Below are 21,065 nucleotides of genomic sequence, written 5' to 3'. Positions count from 1 at the left end.
ATAACGGAAAAGGTGCAAAGTGTCTACGTGTTAAAAGTAAAGGGCTGCATAGTGTTTATTCCAAAACTATTAGGTGCAATGTGTAACATACTGAAATCAAAGGGGTGCCAAATGCAATTAAATCTAAAAAGAATGACATAGTGTTAATAATCAAATCCGAACCTAAAGTTAGTGACAAAAAAAAATCCGAACCTACCATTAGTGGCAAAAAAGAAAAAAATTATAGTTCAGTGGGAGGTTTCTAAACAAATAATAAGTTGGGTGGCAAAAAAATCTATTTTCCCTTTTATCATTAATCGGATAGGTACTGAGTATTCACATTATATCTCTCAGTCAACGACCTTGCCCACTAAAATTACTAGGTCGGAAAGATTGTTTTAAGCCCACTGCCTCATGGGCTCTATACACAAACTTCCTAAGCCTTGTGGATCTGTTTTGAGTAAAAGGTCTCCCATTTGGCTCGCCGTTGTGTAATGTGTATCGACTAATGAATGGGCCACTTTATGCTTAAAAATATACTCAACCTGTTCAACTGTTACAACTTGCAAACACCAGAGTATTTGTGCCAAGATAAAAAATCAAACGAATGTGTGGAAGTAAATTTAAATCTTTTGTAGTGTAGATATCACACAAGACATGATGTTTAAAATATATTATATATACAAAAAGTTTGAAATTTTATTCTCAAAAAATGTCAACGAAGATAAAACCAGACAAATATTAATAGACTTTCAACAAAATGTCAGATATATATTAAGAATGTCATTATGTTTCTAGATTTGCACTTCTGTATTTTTGTAGTATATATTTACTTATTTAGTGAGCAAGAAGAACAATCGTTTTAGACCTCATCCTAAATCCTCGGCTGATTCTCTCGCCTTTACCCAGCTAATACGGGTAGCCTTGCTTTGCCATACTTTTTATAATATCATTCGGTAATTGTTACTCCGTCACTCTCATATTACTTTTCTGTTTGCCTTGTACACGTTTGTCAACGCACATTTTCTATCGTTAATATTTTTAGTTTCGTGTTAGTATTAAATATAAAAATTTTATCGTATTAAAATACTCATAAATACGAATCTAACAAAATCACTCATGACTATATTTGGTTTTATAGATTTGGCGTAAAGTAATCACTTGTCTCATATTATGAACAGTCCCGACATTTCAAATGAGTAAAGTAAAAAGAAACGGAGTCGAAAATTTATTACTTTTCGGATGATTATATATATGCTCTCACCGTTTGGTATACGATGCTGTGACAGCTTTATAATCAATGGAATGTTATGTAATAATATATGTAGAAAGAAAGTTGAGAGAGCTAGACAAGAGAAAAGAAGTAGACATGATTGTATTATTCATCTCATCACATTGCAAGCTCAACAAGTGGCTTTTATAGGTCCTTGGTAGATAAGTTACAAGACAAGTGAAAAGTCAAAAGTCACATACATTATTGATAGGTCAATCCAAGAGCCAAAAGTCATGAGGTCAATCCAAGAGCCAAAAGTCATCCACCTTTATATTTCATAACACTCCCCCTTGGATGACTTGTATCAACGTCATGCCTCGTTAAAACCTTACTAGGAAAAACCCAGTGGGAAAAACCTAGTGAAGGAAAAAGAGTACATGAGTTGTACAAAATAAAAACATATCGTTTATGTCTCCCCCATGTCACGATATAACTATAAAAATCAGTAAATATGTCGAAGTATGCTCATCCCGTGCACTCATTTCTCGAAATGAGTAGTAGGAAGTGCCTTTGTGAAGAAATCTGTTGGATTCCTTTAATCATCATTCCTTGCATGTGATGCTGCCTACAACAATTAAATTCATAGCAAAAGAAAATATCCACTATAATTTATTCAACTTTTGATCCCCTATTTCTTTACGCCTGCAAAATTAGCTTAAAACTTTATAGAATATGTTAGTGGAGATCGAATAAAATCACTTTGTAAGTTCAGGATTAACACGCTCTTAAAGCGAGCGATCCCTTAACAATGAACACTAACCGAAAGCGGAGACTTACTTTAAATAATTATGTCAAACCATGTATGATAAAACATGTCATAGTTTACTTAGATACGGTACCTCAGGACTGAGAATTTCTTTCAAGTGTTCAGAAAAGTCAGTGTACCATCGTGTATTTATAATCCTTCTGGGATTCCCATATGACAACATATCATTCATCTAAGAGTAATTCTTCTTTCAATATATACACCAAAAAACACTTTATCACATAATATAACATCAGGTGCAACTCAATTCAATGTTAACTAGAAACACATTCTAGTTTCCATCTGCTCTGGCCAGAGACTTTATGAGTTGTCACCTATAGATATACAATGATAACACGTATTTGTCCAGAATCCCTTTTACATTTGAGAGGGTATAGTTCTCGAGAGTTTATTATACTGCTTCTGGCAGTTAAGATCCTTCTAGGATGATTATTGTCAAGTGGGTCGTATAAAACTTAAATTGAACATTCACATATTGCGGGATTATTTCGCAATCAAATAATCATTTCCACCACAAATACTATTACTCTTCATAACTAACACAAGGTTATCATACAATTATTTGAGCTTTACATATCTATAATTTCATTTTATTTTCGCACAAATAATCATACATATCCCACTGACTTAACACCTTTGGGTGTGTGAACTGCAGTTTCAAAAATTTCTCTCTACTTTTTTTAGAGATAATGATTCATAGGGCGCACCACTTTCACAACTTCTGGTGTGAGAGGACTACTGGTCCAAATAATTTTTTTTTGTAATTGCCTCAATTATATCATTTATTCTTTGGCCAATGTTATCAATATTTTCTAACAAATTCTGCTTCATGATCCTCATTGTTATCAATAACCTCAAGTTCTATAAATATCATCGACGTCGATTCGATTTATGGTTCCACTTCATTCTGGACAAGGCATAATATATCGAAATCTCAATAGTTTTCATTACTTTTATTTTCTCTAATTTGTCATGTCTATAATCTCTTCTGGAGATCCTTCAATGCCATGTCTATAATCTCTTCCGGAGATCATTCAAAAATTATTGATTTCTCAATCTAGCCATCATCAATTATTGCTCCTTTTCAACTTTTTTTTTGTATAAGATATGGAACCAACTTGCCTATCACACTTCAGGCGTTCTTTAGACATAGTAGTATCTTGAGGTTGTCCTTCTGCGACATTTAAATCATAGGAGCATATGTAGCCGGTGTCCATGACATATATTTTCTGGTCATCAAAATGAATTATCTTATGAACTTCTGGTTCATATTCTTTGTTTTGAGGATCAAGATGAGGCAATGATAACTCATTCTCATATTTCTACTTTCACCGGCTATTTATGTTCTCCCCCTGATTTTGGGAAAACAAACTCATTAAATCAAGTCACAACAAATACATATTGATGATTCCAAATGTATTCATATGTAATATATATCCAATTGAGGAATCGATCTTACTAATGTGGTGGAAAATCTGTGATGACCAAATAATTTATTTAAATGGGGAGAGATTATGAAAATTTTGTTTATATGATGATGCGAATCGATAAATATGTGATACAAAATAATCATTAATTTGAGATAATACTCATTATGAGATGCACCAGCATTATAAACATATATTTTAAATAATGAATCTCGCATACGTCAGGCTGCGAGTTGATAATACTTTTGTATACAACCATATATTTCACAAAATATCTCACTGTTCAACAATATGATATTTTCATCTCATGCCATATCTTCATTAATTTATTCTCAAAGATGATAAATCACAATTATATCTTTGCTGGTGATCAATTTTCCTTTATAAGCAAATAATATATGTACCACTGAGAAGAAGAATCTACAGGTTCTTCAACAAAAGTGCATATAAAATTACTATTCGCATCTTTAACAAATTAAGGTGGCTTAGCTAGTCAGGCCAAACTGTAAACTTATAAGTAAACTTCTGGTTTACTTCAAAATCAATTTCAATTATGCTTATTATAAATTAGTGGAGAATCTTTATCCAAATTACTTTTAGTGTCATGAATTAGATTCACTATTTAAAGGCCTTAATATCTCAATGCGATAAATTATATAAATTTTATTCTTCAATTTTCTTGGGAGAGAATAATTGCATCAATACTTTATATGCTCTTCTGGAGTAAAATGTACTTCTGAGAGTAGATAAAAATATACATGCTCTTCGAGAGCCTTATACATGCTCTTCCGGAGCCTTATACTTTCTCTTCCCGAATCTTATATTTAGAAAAACTATAATGAGGCATCCTATATAATCCTCCCCTTTGGATGACTCATTTTAGATATGAAATATTGATACTAGTCATCTTTATATCAATCAAGAGAAATATTCCTTATACACATAATAAGAATATGACTTAAAGAATTTGTAATGTCATGACCATTGCTACTATCATGGTTGATATCCTATGATTTTCTAATACTGTCACATAATGGTACGATATCATTTGTTGCAATTCATAATCATTTCATCAATAATTCAAATTTAGTAAACCACATTTAGTCACGATATCAACTCATGCATTTAACACCCCAAATATTTCATCAATTGCATAATATTGTATCTGCGGGACATAATATAATATTTATTTAATCAAAATCTATTATATCCAAATATTATACTATTCTTTATATAGAACCATCCTTCAGGGATATTATATCATCTAGGATAAACTCATGATTTGAATATTATTCTACTATATCACTCTTCTGGAATGTAATCAAGTGTTTAAACACACAACATTGATTTTATAGACCTCGCTCAATATTATATTTATGAAAAATATGATCAATATCCATTAGAAATTTCACAAAAAATTAAACACAATGTCAATGTGTGATGATAAAAGAATTTTATTATAGAGAGACAACTTCTAGTTGTTATTACGTGCAACTTCTGGGTGCAATTATATACAATCAATCTATTAAAAACAACGTCAAATAGGTGCTGTCGATAATACCAACATCATGTAGCTCAAGTGAGATAAAAAAAATCACTTTTACAAATGTTAAGTTTTAAATCAATTTTAAATTTAAAGACATGGAGTGATATTAACATTCTATCAACATCAATAATATCACATAGAGATCACATAATATCACTTATTTGAAGCATGAATATGTAATATATTTAATATGTGAGCAAGACATAATGTGTGCCCATAAGCCATCTCTTCCAAACCATAATATATAAAGTTTTAACTATCTCAAAATTTGGGATGTCCTCTAAGAAGAAAGATTAAATATGGACAAATAAGGATTCGTGTATCATATATTAATCCGAGATACATAGACAAAGACTAGAGGTAAGGTCATACATAATGTACATAGATAAGAATGATATAGAATTTTTATCTCTCTCATAGAAAAATTAGCCAATTCATTAATAAAGCTTACTATCAATTTAAACTCATATGAAATAGATAATGACCTGAGAAAAATCAATTTTAGGATAAAGTGGAGCACATATGACTCATGACCTTTTAAAGATTAGGACGACTTACTATATATTAATCATGTACAATTTCTGGATTAGAGAGACATTAATAAATTATGATTTCTTTTTTATGGATTCATAATAAATTGATCACATGTACACAAATATAAAATTTTCATATATCCTATTTGTCAAATTAAAAATAATGTAGTGTACGAGAAAGAGAACGCAAGTGAGAATCATCACATGAATTCTACACATATTTTGAGAGTGACATAATATATAAATCTATAGTAATCCACCGAAGGTAATCATCAAAATTATATATAATGATCACTGAAAATATAATATGGCAGAAAAAATAGCAACATGGTTTTCATTAGTAAAAAAAAACAAGTATCTCACACATATTCAGATTCCAAGAGAGCCGAGAACAGAGATCCAAAATATTTCATCCAATTCCAAAAGAGTCTAAAATAGTTTATTGAAATCCAAAGAATTATTCAAATCCAAAAGAGTCAAAATAATTTACTCAAATCCAAAAATATCCAAATAATGTGTTTAAATCCATAAGAGACTAAAGCATATCCATATCAGTCTATACTAACTCCAAAAACTATAAACATCCACATCCAAAATCTATTATTTCAAAAGCTATTCCAAAAGCAAACTTAAAAACATGTAAACATCTAAAATGATTCAATTTATGTATAATTGGATGAATTCACAACTTACATGTATCATATCAAGAATACTAACTAGTTGAAGTTATAGAAAATTAAGGGACTATTTCAAAAATATCCAAAACTTCTCAATTTTAATGTACAACTAATTTAGTATAATTTTATGAGAATATCAAAACTAGCATCACTCAAACATATAAATTTAGTATAGTACCATAAAATGAAAAGAATGGTGAAGGGAGGCTTACCTTAAAATCTTATGATTTGATGATCAATTCATTTGAGTTCAAGATTCCTTACTTCAAGAATGTCGTTTTTGTAAGACCACTAATTCGGAAGAACAACAAACTTCTCGTAGCAAGAACAATCTTCATCGATCCTCTTAAGATATCAAGTACAAGAATTTGTGAACAAAGCAGGAGAGTAGTCTTACAAACAAAATTGAAGAGGGAGCCGTACAACATATAACAAAATGAAAAAGCATATCGTGCTGATAACGTGTTATGTAATAATATATGTAGAAAGAAAGTTGAGAGAGCTAGACAAGAGAAAAGAAGTAGACATGATTGTATTATTCATCTCATCACATTGCAAGCTCAACAAGTGGCTTTTATAGGTCCTTGGTAGATAAGTTACAAGACAAGTGAAAAGTCAAAAGTCACATACATTATTGATAGGTCAATCCAAGAGCCAAAAGTCATGAGGTCAATCCAAGAGCCAAAAGTCATCCACCTTTATATTTCATAACATGGAACACTTTTATGTTCTGATCTGCATACAATCAACGTAGCACTTTCTTTATGGTCATGGATTCATCATCTTCCATAACGATCCAACATATCTACTACTCTTGATACTGAGATAAGTGTTTTTTATCCGATATGTATATGTTAGAGATGACTTACACAATATAGGACGGCATGTATATGTTAGAAATAATTTATATAATATACTCATTTTAAAATACGTTGTACATGATAGAATTTTATTATAATCCCACATATTAAATTTATGAATAATTTGAAATCAATATATTAAATAAACCGTCACTACGTACGTAGGACCCTTGAAATCTATACTATACTATAATAAACCAACATGGGTATAATTTGTAGTCCAAGATTTTAGTTATAATTTTTGGTTTGGTACTACAAGTCTACAAATTTGGAGTCTATCTATTAGTATTATATTGTTAAACAGTTCAAATACTAAAAACTCTCATAACAATATATTATCATTTAATATTTCATTAAAAAAATTATAATGATGTTACAAATAAAATTATAAATATACAATTTTGAATATCTTTTTTCAACAAGAACCTTTATATAACTTTTTTTTAATTTAACGTGTTCTATTTCAATATAAACACGAACCATTACATAACCTTTTCTAATCTTAATCTTGAAAGTTTCTGTTGTCAAAAAAACCAAGATTACAAAATTACATTAAAATTCGATTGATTAGATTACTGAATCTTTCAAAGGTATTACACAATCGTCTATGTTTGGAAAAGATTTGAATTTTTTTATTTTTTTATTTTTAAATCTACGTGTACTAAATCTGGATTAAATGTTTATATACATATTTATTAGGGTATTTTCAAGTAATCGGGGAAAAATATAGTCAGCTGAATAATATAATATAACTAAAATTCAATCCATCAATATTAAAATACTAATAAAATGATTTTAAAATTTAAATTATAAATAATAAAATACGAACTATATACTCGCCCGTGGTTCGCGCGGGTTAAAAGCTAGTAATTACTAAAACATCAAAAGATGAGCGATATGCATAATATAAAAATGCATATCTTTTGTGTGAAGCAACGCCTGTATACACACATTTGAGACTGACAGAGTGACAGGTGACAGCACCCATATTCTATGCGCTGTCTACTGTGCCTTTGTATACAAGTCTCGTTTTACAGCAAACAGGAGCTTTATATATTTATTCATACTCATTAAAAGTTACTAATAATGTACATTCTCTGATTGAATCAGACTGATTCTCATTGGGCATTGCGATTAACAATTGTTAATCCTCCAAATTACTCATATTAAACTTCCACTTTCCGGCTGTTGCACCTTCTAGAGACGTCTAAAATGTTGTTCATAGCAGTATCGCACAACTAATTAAAAATAAAATAATGTAATTTGTAGTGCTAATCATGGTTAGGTTCGTGGCCAAGAATCTAAGATACGCGTTAACTTTGTTAATCATGGAGTATAATTATTATGTGTTGTAATTTAGGTTGGCATGACACAAAAGCAATTGGTCAACCTTAAAAATTCATATATTACGATGGTGTTCACCCATCTCAGCTTATCTCTATTGTTTGGATAAAAATTTTATAAATTACATTTTTGATTTATATGTCAGAATCAGAAAAGTTGAATTTTTTTGTTTTTCTAATGAAAAATTTTATTTTATAAAAATATAAATAATCATTTTAAATATAATTTATCATATTTTATTAATATGTTAATAATTTTTACATCCAATAATTTTTTATCATTTATTTGTTTTAGTGAGAAGTTGCCAGCTTGGAGCTATGAGACGATTTTATACAAGTATATAGTAGTTCAGACTCAATCAAGATGCAAGTTGTGCCAACGACCTAATGCCAACGTAGTAAGCACGTGGGGAGAGTATGCCTTTACTTGCAACCAGATTCCAACGGTCCGAATCTCTAATTTCCTCAAATCTTGGCCGTTCCTACTTCCTAGTGTGTCGTGTATTAAGACAATAATTGTGATTCTTCACGGATGAAAACAGCCGTTCTAGTTTGAGGGAAATTATATACAATATCAATATATAAGAGCATCTCCAAGAGTCTTATTTATATTTGTTAGCTATAATATGATATATAAATAATCATCTAAAATTATAGCTAAGAGGTTCTAATTTCACTCCAATGGTATTATGTATAATTATATTATCTAAAATTATACATAATAGCTTTAGATGTTTTACAAATGTAGCAACCCCAATTTTAGTTATTTATATTTTTTTGCTAAGGGGTCATGGTTGGAGTGTAGAATTTTTACCTATGATCTAAAATGTGCCACATAGATGCCATGTAGGTGCCACATAAACACTTTTATCTAAGAGGTCTAATGCCTTGGAGTTGCTCTAACAAAAACAATTATGTCTCATGTTAGGGTTTCAGCCGTCACTTCTCCGCCTCCCAAATCTTCATCTTCTCATCAATTAACTTCTTCGCTCTCTCATCCCCTCTATTATTTTAAAAGTTTTTCAATAAAATCAAGATCTAATCTTGTTTGAGTACCTTGTTATCAAGGTTGTGTGCCCATCTTTTTGGATGTCCCCATCTTTTTGGGTTTATGTTTTGGTATTTTTATGTGTCTTGATGTGTCGTTCGATTATCAATCTGAAAAGGATTTATAAGGTATTTTGGGAGATCGATAAGACTCGCATCAATTTCTGAACGATGGTGGATACCGCAAGAGCTCACCTTTCACAACAAATAATTGTTCATGTTTTGGGACGTTTGGTGCTCGAGGATCAGTTGATTTGACTCATAGTTCTGAACATTGGGCTACAGATGATGTTTATGTGAAAGTCAACTGCGAGACTACTAATTTCATAACTGATGTAGGTTGGATTGTTTGAGATATCATTGTAATACTTTTTAGATCAAAGAATATGAATATTCAATTTGTTAAGCGATCTAAAAACAAAATGACTAGTTTGTTTAGTTCGTTCTTTGTTTCACAATGAGATTGTAGTTGACAGTTCGGGGGGTTGTCCCGGCTGGATTTGCGCGTATTAATAAAATCCTTTGTTTGTAAAAAAAGAGAGAACAATTATGCTTAAAAGAAAAGAACAATTATGTCAATAAAAATCAAAACTAGTCTATTTTAATATTGAAATTGTAACTATTTATATAATAAAAACAAGATTTAATCCGTAGTCAAAAGTTTATATATTTGATTACTATAAAATATTAAAATCAAAATAGGATTAATTAGGGACATAGATGATTTTTATAACGAATTGTTCAGGAAAATGTATATAAGAATAATATTTCAAAATTCATTTCAGTTTGTGAAAAGTAAAGAGATTAAAGAAATATTTTTCTGGCAATTCAAAATAGAATATATTTTACTCATCTGGTGTACTGTGTAGGTATGATACAAGCACGGTTTGGCAACTCTAATCATCAACTGGCTATTTTAAAAAATTATCATCAATAACCAAGAAAAAGTTGTTAGCGTTACGAAATCGGTTACTCAATTGATTAAGATTACGATATACGGCCACTATGTATATTTATTTACTTTAAGAATGCAAGCGCCAACATTTTTTGTTCGCGTATTCAGTATAATTTAAAATTATTTATTATTATTATTATTAGGATAAAAATACATAACTAATACTATAAATTTCTCACAAAAATATTACAAATTAGAAAGTTAAAATTTTAAAATTAACAATTTAAACAATCAATCTTCAAATCAGCTCAAGATGCATACCAACCAACAAATTCTATAAACCGAAGTTAAGGAAAACACATGATTTCAAGTAGGAGTATAAGAATTTAGAAACGTGTGTTAAAAAGTCAAATGACTTATTTTAAATATAATAAAATAAAATAATTGTTAAAATGTTATAAGTATTCGATACTCCCTCCGTCCCGATCAATAGTATACATTGAAAGACGGGGATGCAGCACGGATTTTAATACTTCAATAAAATATAATTCAGCAACTTATTTTTAAGATATTTTTTTCAGTATAAAAATATAACATTTATAATTTTATACAAATAATGAAAATTTTAGAAATAAGTTATAGGACTATGTTTTGTAAGAGTCTTAAAACGCGTGTCGACCAGTGAAGAAAAAAAACGTATACAATTGATCGGGACTGAAGGAACATATAAATGCAAAAATATACGTATGAATTCATAGTGCTTCATTTTCACTTTGAATAAATATATTCAAATATTAATATGCACATAATTTATATTTAGTTTGTTATATAATTTCTTCAATTTTATATTCAGTTTCGAATTCCGAATTCCGAACGCATCACCCAAAAATGTGAGTTGGATAATGTGATCGGCAGTTGGGTCATTTCCCTTGCATGTTTCTTTTGGTACAGTACACACTACACACACAAAAACACACACATATTTTCTTTAAAAATTTGTTCGATGTGGGTCGCAGAGAAAAGCCAACCAAGCTGTCCTGATAATAAACACACACACAACAAAACATAAATTAAGGATTTAACTAAGGGGTTGCAAAACCACAAGCCAAGCTGTCCTGATAACAAAAGTAACCCAACTCAGCTCCTCCCATTTTCATTTCCCTCATAAAAACACCCCAACTCTTCCCCCTTCTCAAAGCAAAAGCAAAAGAGATTAAAAAAAAAAGTGCTTAAACCAAAGAAAATTCAAGAACTACACACACCTGAGTGTTTATATGTGTGGGGAGAAAGAGATGATACAGAGCCAGCAGCTGCAAACACTGATGCAATCATCAGGTAGTCAAATGTCAAGCAATCCCAGCTTCAATGGGAGCAATAGCATGACTCTTCAAGATGATGAGGACATGTCTAAGTCTGCTCTCAATACTTTTAGAGCCAAGGAAGAAGAGATTGAGAAGAAGAAGCTGGAGGTTAGAGAGAGGGTTCTTGCTCAGATGTCGAGGATTGAGGAGGAGACTAAGCGTCTTGCTGTCATTCGTGAGGTATAATCTTACTGTTTTTTCATCTGGGTTGTTTAGATTTGGGGGTTTTGTGTGTGATCTGGGTGTTTTGTGATGTGGGTGTGTTGTGTTTTTTGTAGATCTGGAGGTGTGTGAGAGTTTTGTGCCTGAGGTTTGGGTTTTGGGTGATTGTGTAGGTGAAAATGATGAGGGTGGTGTTGGAGAAAGTTCAGATTTGATTTTGGCCTAATTTAACTATTATTATATTTTTAAATAATTTAATTTTTGGTTTGTGTGATTCTTTGTTGCTTATAGTTATGTTTTAGAAATATTGGGTTCTGTGGCCAGATTGTTTTTTTTTTTTTGATTGTTTTCTTGTTTTGCTGAAGATCTATTGTTCATGTTAGTCACTTGAATTTGGGTTTTATCTGGTGATGTAGAGGAATTTGATATTTCTGTGAAAAGGGTTTACAAAGTTGGATTTGTGAGATTAGTCTACTTAGTGATGTTGAATTTACCTTGAGCTGTAAAGAATTGGGATACATATTTATAGAACTTTTTGGGAAGAATCATTCAGATTCAGATCGATTTCGATCTGTTTATACATCCACTCTCTGTGCATGTTTCTCCACTCTGTATGTATTGTCATTTGAGGAAGTGTTGGTGTTAGATAGTTTTGTGAGTTCAGAAATGAGGGATCTTTGTTAAATTCTTTTTTCAGTCTGTTGTATATGCTTGATGGTTATTATAATTTGATCACTTAACAGGAACTTGAAGGACTGGCTGATCCAATGAAGAAGGAAGTTGGAGTTGTTCGTAAGAAAATTGATTTGGTCAACAAAGAACTCAAGCCATTAGGACAAACCTGCCAGAAGAAGGTAAACATCTTATTAACCACCTTGTGCGCCCTCTCTATAATGTGGTATTACAGTTTGTTGACATTAAGGTGAAATTTATATTGTTTTTACACATATATTATATGTGGATAGAGTACCATCAAGGTACCCTACTACCTTTGTTGTTGATGACAGAGAAGATTAAAATCTTTCTTGAGTGCTGTTCTTTAATTGTATCATGACTAGAGTGAGTTATATAGATTAAGTTTAGGCCATACTACTAATCCTCAAATTTGGAAATACTAAAGTATAATAGTCCGCGTAGTTGAGGTGGATCAGAAAGTTTGGTACTTCAGCGACTTGAAGTAATTTAAGAGCCTTAAATATATTCAAGTTTCGAGATTTAATTTGTCACAGGAGAAAGAGTACAAAGAAGCTCTCGAGGCTTATAATGAGAAGAACAAGGAGAAGGTACAGTTGGTTGGAAGGTTGATGGAGGTAAGCAATGTAAGTTGACAGGATTACACTCTTTCATCTCATCTTTAATAAGTCTTTGTGTCCTTGAAGATTTGATTTTTTATCAGATTTTGATTATTCTTGTTATCTGTTAAATAGCTGGTAAACGAAAGCGAGACTCTGAGGATAAAGAAGCTGGACGAGCTAAGCAAGAGCATAGAAAGTACACGCTGAATGATGAACAAAATGTATCGCTGATGACTTCTTAGGGCTGTGTGAAGATTATGTTCTAGCTATATATGGCAGTTTGGCTTACTTTTCAGGATTTTTCTATTTTTTTTTACATATGGGTGTTTTGGGTTTTGCTGTTTCCGATAAGCTATGCCACAGTTAACCAAAATTCAGTTCAGATGAAGAAGTGCAGGATGATTAACATCAGGGTTGTAATCTAAAAAGGTGGCTAGTTTAGTAATTATCAGACAATTTTAGTTAGTCTGTCTTTGTAATACTTTGGTAGATGTTCATACATCGCTTATTTTCAGTTGGTCTAGTATGTGTATGTAACTGATGTGTTTGGCGTTTTAATAAGTTAGTTACTTTGTGAATGTCTTCTTATCCTGCTTTCAATGTAGCAATAGTAGGAATTTGTTGGGTTCTCGAGTTGTCGTAAATTTTGTTCTTGGTTTATGTTCTTTCCCCATTCACATTCAGTGCAAGAGTTATGGTTTCCAACTTTTATCCAATCTAATGATCATACTGTTTCATTAAATTGTTGCACATGTAATAATCATACTCTTTCATAGTCCTCGACAATGAGGCTAATAAGGTTGAGGCCCTTGCAAAAACAGGAAATATAGCTGAATGATATATGCAGTCTAGTAATATTAGTGTGATAATATTGCTGGGTCCGAAAATATGAAGATGTATTGTAAACTCATTCATGCAAAACATGCAGAGAACCATTCCATCTAAAATCTTAAGGTATTAGAGGAGGCTTTTTTATGGATCTTATACTTTAATATTCGCCCTCACCCGAAATCCCATTATATGGGTTGAAGAGTGGATCACGGACGTCCATCTTTGGGGCATAATTCATGCAAAACAAGCTATCATGTTTAATCTTAGCCACATACTATGAGCAAGTGTGCTCCTGTATGAATCCAGTGTCAACATCCAACAGATTCAGAGAGATACAGAATTAATATATTCAGAGGTGAGGTAGTTCTGTGCATCAGTCACAACCCTGCACAGACATGAATCATGATAGTGAGATGTACTTGTTTGGCAGTATGGCTTTATAACTAAAAAACTCGTTTCCGTTTTTAAAAATATAATTTTTTTTCACAAAACAAATGTAGTGACAGATTGCAAAAAATATATAACTAGAAAACAGTTTCTCGAAATTAAAAAAATGAATACGAAAATGTGTTCACTGCACTTCACCTTGGGTATTTTAGGTCCAAGAGCACCCTTTTAAAACGTTTTCTCGTTCTTAAAGTCAGAAATAAGCCGGAATTTAATTTGAGTTATTTTTTACGACGACTATTTTTTCTTGATAAAAATGACGTGCAAGTCATAGGTTACCCATAAATCATTTTTATTATTATATTTGTTCATAACTCATAATTTATTAATAAATTAAAATTATTCAAATAAATATTTTAAACTCTCAGTTTATGATATTAAGTCATAAGTCATAATTTTAAATTTAACCGTGTAAGAAGGTCGAAGTTGGAATGGTCCCCATTCAGTACCAAAGAAGGTTCACTCTCCCAAACCAACAAAAGGAGATCTGAATAGGTATGGGTGAAAGTTAAGTAGCCTTCACTCATTAGATGCTGCAATATCATACAGCATGGCTTTATATAGCTCTGGCTTCCTATAAACAGAACACTAGTGATATTTTTATCCTTCAGAACATTCATAATTCAAGATACAATAAACACAAGCCAATGAATTTAAGATGTTTTTTTCTGTTAAATGCAATGTACATATACTTACTACGTAAAGATTTGTGTTTGTGATCAGTTTCTTGGATCCATATAGTTATTTTAACTAAAGTGGACTTGCTCTAACAGGAGAATGAAAGACTAGACACAGAACAATTCATAATATTTGAAACATCTGGATATAATAAGAATAAACCCCAATGACAGCGGTTGGCTGGACAGCGGACATAGGTTCTTTAAACAATTTTTTTCTAGCAGTATCCAAGCAGGCAGGAAGATATTGATGCAGATACTTGTAAACTAATGGTCTTCAATCCAAAAGTTCAGATGCAGGGGTTTTATTGAATGGGTCTACCTGGATTAACATTGTAACTAATCGCTGACTCGGAAATATATTTTCAGCCTTCATTCTCTGGTTCATCCCGTAAGCTGGAGTCTTGTCTTACATAGGTTTTGAGTAGAATTCCGAATTGCTGGGTACCTGACCACATAACCAGCTTCTTGCATTCTGAGAAATATCTTTTCTGCATTGTGTACATCACCCATCTTGGAATACTGCTCCATAATTCTTCTGAATGTATAAAACGTCATTTGCTTTTGCTGAATAGCCTCGTGCAAAATTGTGTCGGCTTTTTCTACCTCACCAGCTTCCACATGAACTCTGACAAGCGCATCCCAAACCAATGGACCAATAGTGCACCGCCTCTCTGCCATCTGCTTCACCAAATCTCTTCCCTCGGTCAGCATTTTATTATCCACATAGACTTTCAACAGAGTAGAATGAACCTTTGAAGAGGACGTCCTCCCCCTTTTCCTCATCTGCTCGCAGACTTCTTTTGCTTCTTTAATTTTCTTTAATCTTCCTAAAGCTTCAATAGCAGCTAGACACTCAGAATTATTGGCATCGGATTCACAAAATTTCCAAATTCTATCCACTTCGTCTGCCTTCCCAAGCAATGAATATATTTTCAACAAATACCTGCAAGCATCACGGTTATCACGTAAACCACCTCCTTCCATTTCTTTCGCAACAGCTTCAGCTTTATCTATAAACCCGGCACAGATGTAATGCTTTGCCATTATGTTATGAGTACGATTAACAGGCTCTATTCCCTCTTCCTTCATGGTTCTTACTATTTGATCCATTCCACTTATATCTTTGTACAGGCCTTTGGTGTCTATTAATAGATTATAAGTGAAGACAGTGGGTTTGACATTTTCGTTCTTCATGTGGACCAATATGTCAGCCATTTTCTTCTTGTCAGTCCTCTTACACATCAAGAGCAGTTCATTACAAGCGTAGGCTGTAAGTGGAAACCCTAAGTCTTTCATTTTGTAGAAGACTTCTTCTACCTTCTTTAAATTTTCGACCTCAACACAAGTAGCCAAAAACGTCTGGTAGACAACCCTTCCTCTGTGAGCTTTTGGAATCTCCTTAATGTACTGTTCTGCTTTTACACGGCCCTGTACCTTGGCAGTCAAGTTAAGGCGAGAAGCATAATCACTTTGAGAAAATTCATATCGATCCGCCGACCATTCTAAGACCTGCAAAACAGTACAGCAGATAGTTAGCTTATGTAGCCCTAACAGATTATCATTCTATATTATCGTTGACCTTTTACACAGAATCCTAGACAAAACAAAGCAACATAGTTGGGTTAAAAATTAAAATATATAGTTTGGTTTTAGACAAAAACTCTATTATTCTTCACCTATGTTGGGGCATTTAGTAAAAAAATAACCCACCAAAATTCCATTGTCAGAGTGCAGTGTATTTCAAGTAGGTATATCAACTGGCAGAGATAATCACTAGGGGATTCAAAGCATAATCCTGCGCATATTGACTGAAGATAGATGTGTGTGTGTGTGTGTGTGTGTGAGTGAGTGTTGTGCATATGAACGTCTTCTTGTCTTGTTCGGATAAAACAGTTGTTCTGGTGAGGAAGAACTGAGATTTGACTATATTGGAATTATGTATGTTGCTGAGTGCATTGGAGGGGGGATCATTGGACACGTCAGACAGGATGCAGCATACCAAAAACACATATGAACAATGCCAGAAAATGTTGGATCACAGGAGATCCAACAGAAATCGCAAGCATTGGAATTCGTTCGTAGTAAATGTCTTATGAGTTGCAGGCACCAATGAGTTTGTTTGTTTTTAGCCCCATTTACACTGAAAATGTCTAACTTACTCCTAAAGATTGACACAAGTAATTTGTTATAGCCTAAGAGATGCAAATGGAATAGGTTAACATGGATGAACAAAATGACAACTTTAAAGTCTTGAAACTAAAGTGATTTTGGATTTAAGCTAAAGTATGAGAAATATAATTAAGTTTTTATTTCAAGTTATACATTGTTACAACTTTCAAAGAAACTGGTACATAAATGATTTTGAAAAGGACACCAGGCAAAGACGAGGTTTGAAGTTCTTATACTCAATTATGCATTGCTTTTGTCTGTATTACCAAGTAAAAGTTGCATGTTAAAAATTTTATTTACTAATTATAATGACCAACTAATGCGGATAAAATATTTATGTACTCAGATAATTAGAAACCAAGGGCAATTGATTATACCATGCATATACCATAGATAGTTTTCATACAGCATTTCACCATGCTTAGAATATACTCCTTCCGTTTCACAATACATGTCCACTTAACAAAAAAAAATGTTTCAAAATAGTTGTCCACTTCAACTTTCAATGTAAGTTTATATTTCCAAAATCAACTCTCCTTCACATATTTCTAATTTATATTTCCAAGATCAACCATATTCCACATATTATGTTCAATTAATGACTTGATACACCTTTTATTTATCAAAATATACTTTTCTTAAACTATGTGATTTTTTGAAAGTGGACATGTAATTTGAAACGGAGGGAGTAGTTGTTTCCATAACAATATACTTTTACAGTTGTTGAACAAGATATCAATCTTTTAACAGACTAACAAGTGAGTATGTGAACACAGATGCGGCATATTGGATAACCAAGCATAAATTATATGCAAAATGTCAACAAACCTGCAAGGCCCTCCTGTACATCCGACGTTTCTGAAAATATGAAATGATCTTTCTTGTATCAGATTTTTTCACCTCATTTCCATCTTCGACCCACTTATGCAACACACTCTTAATAGACAAGGCCGGAGCAGTTATAACAGCATTCAACAATTTGCCAGAACTCCTTTTTTGTTCAAATTTTTTCTTACTTCTCTCAGCCTTAATATCTGATAATTGCAGCTCTTTTTTACATCCCGCCACTTCATCATCACTGCCCCCATCAGAAAGCTCAGATTCAGATATCAATTCATCATTACCTTCACATGATGCACTTCTTGCTTGGGTCTCATCAGCACTAGCTAGTGTTTCAAGCTCAGAAAACCTATCCGCCAGATCATCATCCTCATCTTTATTGCTCCTCATGCCAGCATGTGAAGACAAATGATGCTTTCCAATATAGAGTTTTAGTGATTCACATTGCTTATGATGATATCTCACTGAACATACAAACGGATCAGAAATTACTTGTGCATGCCCAACTATTTCAGCATCATGTTCTAGGTAAGAGCTTGATACTCCCACTTTAGCAGAACCAGCTTGAAAGCTTCCTAAGGTAATTCCCCGATTCCTAAGTAGGGTAAAAATATAATATTAGTAAGAACAGAGAACATATAAGTTAAAACTTATAATCTTATAGTAAAATTTTAATATCTCCTCGTTAGTTACTCCCTCCGTTTCAAATTAGTAGTTCAATTTAATTTTGTGCTGTCAAATTGACCAAATTTTAATTGACTGATAATAAAAATTCTTCTTTTTAAGATATTGAAAATACATTTTAAATTAAATTATATATACTCTTTAATAGTTCTTAAATACGTGTAAATTTCAGTCAAAGTTTGGTCAACTTGACCACAAAAAGTCAAATTGGACTACTACTTTGAACTGGAGCAAGTATAACTCAATGAGAAACTGCTTATGCAAACCTAGATAATCAAAGAGGCCTAGACAGAAAAAGTAGACAGGAAAAATCCCAGAGCAGTACTCAGATTTCAGCAACCCAGCTTATGCTGAGATTAATATTATAAGCTGCAATCCAGGAAGAATAACCACTTCATCCATTTTCTGTTCTACAAGATGTATCACTTTAAGTGATAAAAGTAAACTTTTCAACGTAATACAAGTATGTTAAGGAGAAAGAGCTCGAGTAACTACTACTTGAGTACCTAAAATATGAAAAGTCCACTAATTGAGTCTTGACGATGTTATTTTCTGAGCACAACTCTTAGTTGGAATTACTTATGCAAGTACATTAAACATAAGATTAAAGAAAATACTTGTATAACAGATTATTGCCTGCAGACAATAATTCCAGAAAAGTTCTGTGGAGACCACGTTCTCATCGGAGACCTTGGAGACCACTTATATTCTGCAATTAAAACACTACCAAATTTATTGTTTTGCGAAGTGCATTCGATAAATATCACTATTTCATTGAAAATGTTGAAAATTATTTATGCTAAACAAGCAGAACATGTATGTTCTGCAAGATCAACAAATGTTCTGCACACTAAACATGATTTTGTAAAATAACATGTTTTTTAATGTTTTATTTGCCAAATGTATAAAATTTGCAAGATTGTCAATAAAATAATGATCTTTGTAGAACATAATTCAAAAAATAATACGTTTTGCAATGTTTTTATGGAGTATTTTAGTTGCAGTAATTACCAAGTCTCCAATGAAAATGTGGTCTCCATAGAACTTATCCCTAATTCTCAATATAATGTTCTGGAGGAAGTTCCACCGTGACTTAAGACAATAATAGCAATTTTATTTTTAAATAAATTTCAAATAGGCTAAAATCTGTTTAACACCCCCCCCCCCCCCAAAAAAAAAAAAAAAAAAAACTTACCCGCAACTTTTATAACCTGGAACTCAAACCTTAATCTCAATTGCTAGTGATTGAATGAGCATTTTAATTGGTTGGAACGGAAACCAACCAGCGCTGCCCTCCCCAGTAACAATCCATACAGCACTTTAGTATGCCAAAATCCAAAACTACACCAAAAGCGAACATCGGACAGGTACATGGTACAAAACCCGATTACAAAAAAATAAATGTACGTAATTAGCATAAACCCTTCTCATATTCAAACCATCAAGCTCATTTTCACCCAGAAAACAAAATACCAACCTAAGAAATCAAGTCAATCACACAATATAAAACAATTTTAAACACACCAAAAAAGTCAACACTTTTACACTAGAAACATTACACAAACTACAGAAAACATTACTTACAGTAGCTAAAAACATATAAAATGACACTAAATGAAGTACTCGAATGAATCTAATGAAAAAGTATACTAAGAAAGTAAAAATCTCATATAACTTAAACCAACTCTGTGTGTGTAACTTACTTGAGTGAAATGGAAGATCGACGGAGAGCCCACATAGTGGTACTGCCGGAAATGAAGATGAGTGCGAGTGTTAATTGCAAATTCAAGAAAGCCTTTAAACCATAGATAAACCCTAATTACATAAAGATTCATTTAATTATTATGTCTTCTTGCCTGCTTTTAGCATTTAGACTACCATTGATCCCCAAATCCCAATTGAATGCATGTTTTAGCATTGTTGCCCCAGATTTCATAACATAAATTATAAACTTTAATTAAATTTCTCAATTTTTTTTATATATCTGATAAAATTCGTGTTGAATATATATGTATTTCTTTAATGAAAAAATTTCTTCTAAAAATATATCAATTACACACGTCTCTGCCTGTTAATGAATTTTAAATAAGAATTTTTTTTTAATATCAAGGTCCAGAAAGTTTTTTGTAAAATTATTGCAATTTTTTTAAAAAATTTATAGAAACACAATTTCAAATAAAAGTCATAAAAATATCATTTCTGAATGTTTTAATAAATATACATAATTTATATTTGCAGCTACATTTAAAA

At 32.0% G+C, this 21,065-nt stretch overlaps 1 protein-coding gene and 1 pseudogene across 2 annotated transcripts; one reads left to right on the top strand and one right to left on the bottom strand.

Annotated features, from left to right (window-relative positions):
- Positions 1 to 11,344: 11,344 nt before the first annotated feature.
- Positions 11,345 to 13,742, top strand: LOC108215183 (uncharacterized). 2 transcript variants are annotated; one of them, XM_017387566.2, is made up of 4 exons: positions 11,345 to 11,887; positions 12,613 to 12,723; positions 13,099 to 13,188; positions 13,297 to 13,742. In XM_017387566.2, exons 1-4 carry the CDS (start codon positions 11,621 to 11,623, stop codon positions 13,369 to 13,371), a joined length of 543 nt encoding a protein of 180 aa, XP_017243055.1. In that variant the 5' UTR covers positions 11,345 to 11,620; the 3' UTR covers positions 13,372 to 13,742. The 2 variants fall into 2 exon arrangements, with proteins under 2 accessions (XP_017243055.1, XP_017243056.1); XM_017387567.2 differs by having other exon boundaries at positions 11,376 to 11,887; positions 13,099 to 13,179.
- A 1,348-nt stretch (positions 13,743 to 15,090) lies between these two features.
- LOC108214506 (pentatricopeptide repeat-containing protein At1g80270, mitochondrial-like) lies at positions 15,091 to 20,717 on the bottom strand (annotated as a pseudogene).
- Positions 20,718 to 21,065: the final 348 nt, after the last annotated feature.

The sequence above is a fragment of the Daucus carota genome, chromosome 3 (genome assembly GCF_001625215.2).
Source record: "Daucus carota subsp. sativus chromosome 3, DH1 v3.0, whole genome shotgun sequence".
NCBI classification, from domain to species: Eukaryota; Viridiplantae; Streptophyta; class Magnoliopsida; order Apiales; family Apiaceae; genus Daucus; species Daucus carota.
This window is presented reverse-complemented; position numbering and strand designations above follow the sequence as displayed.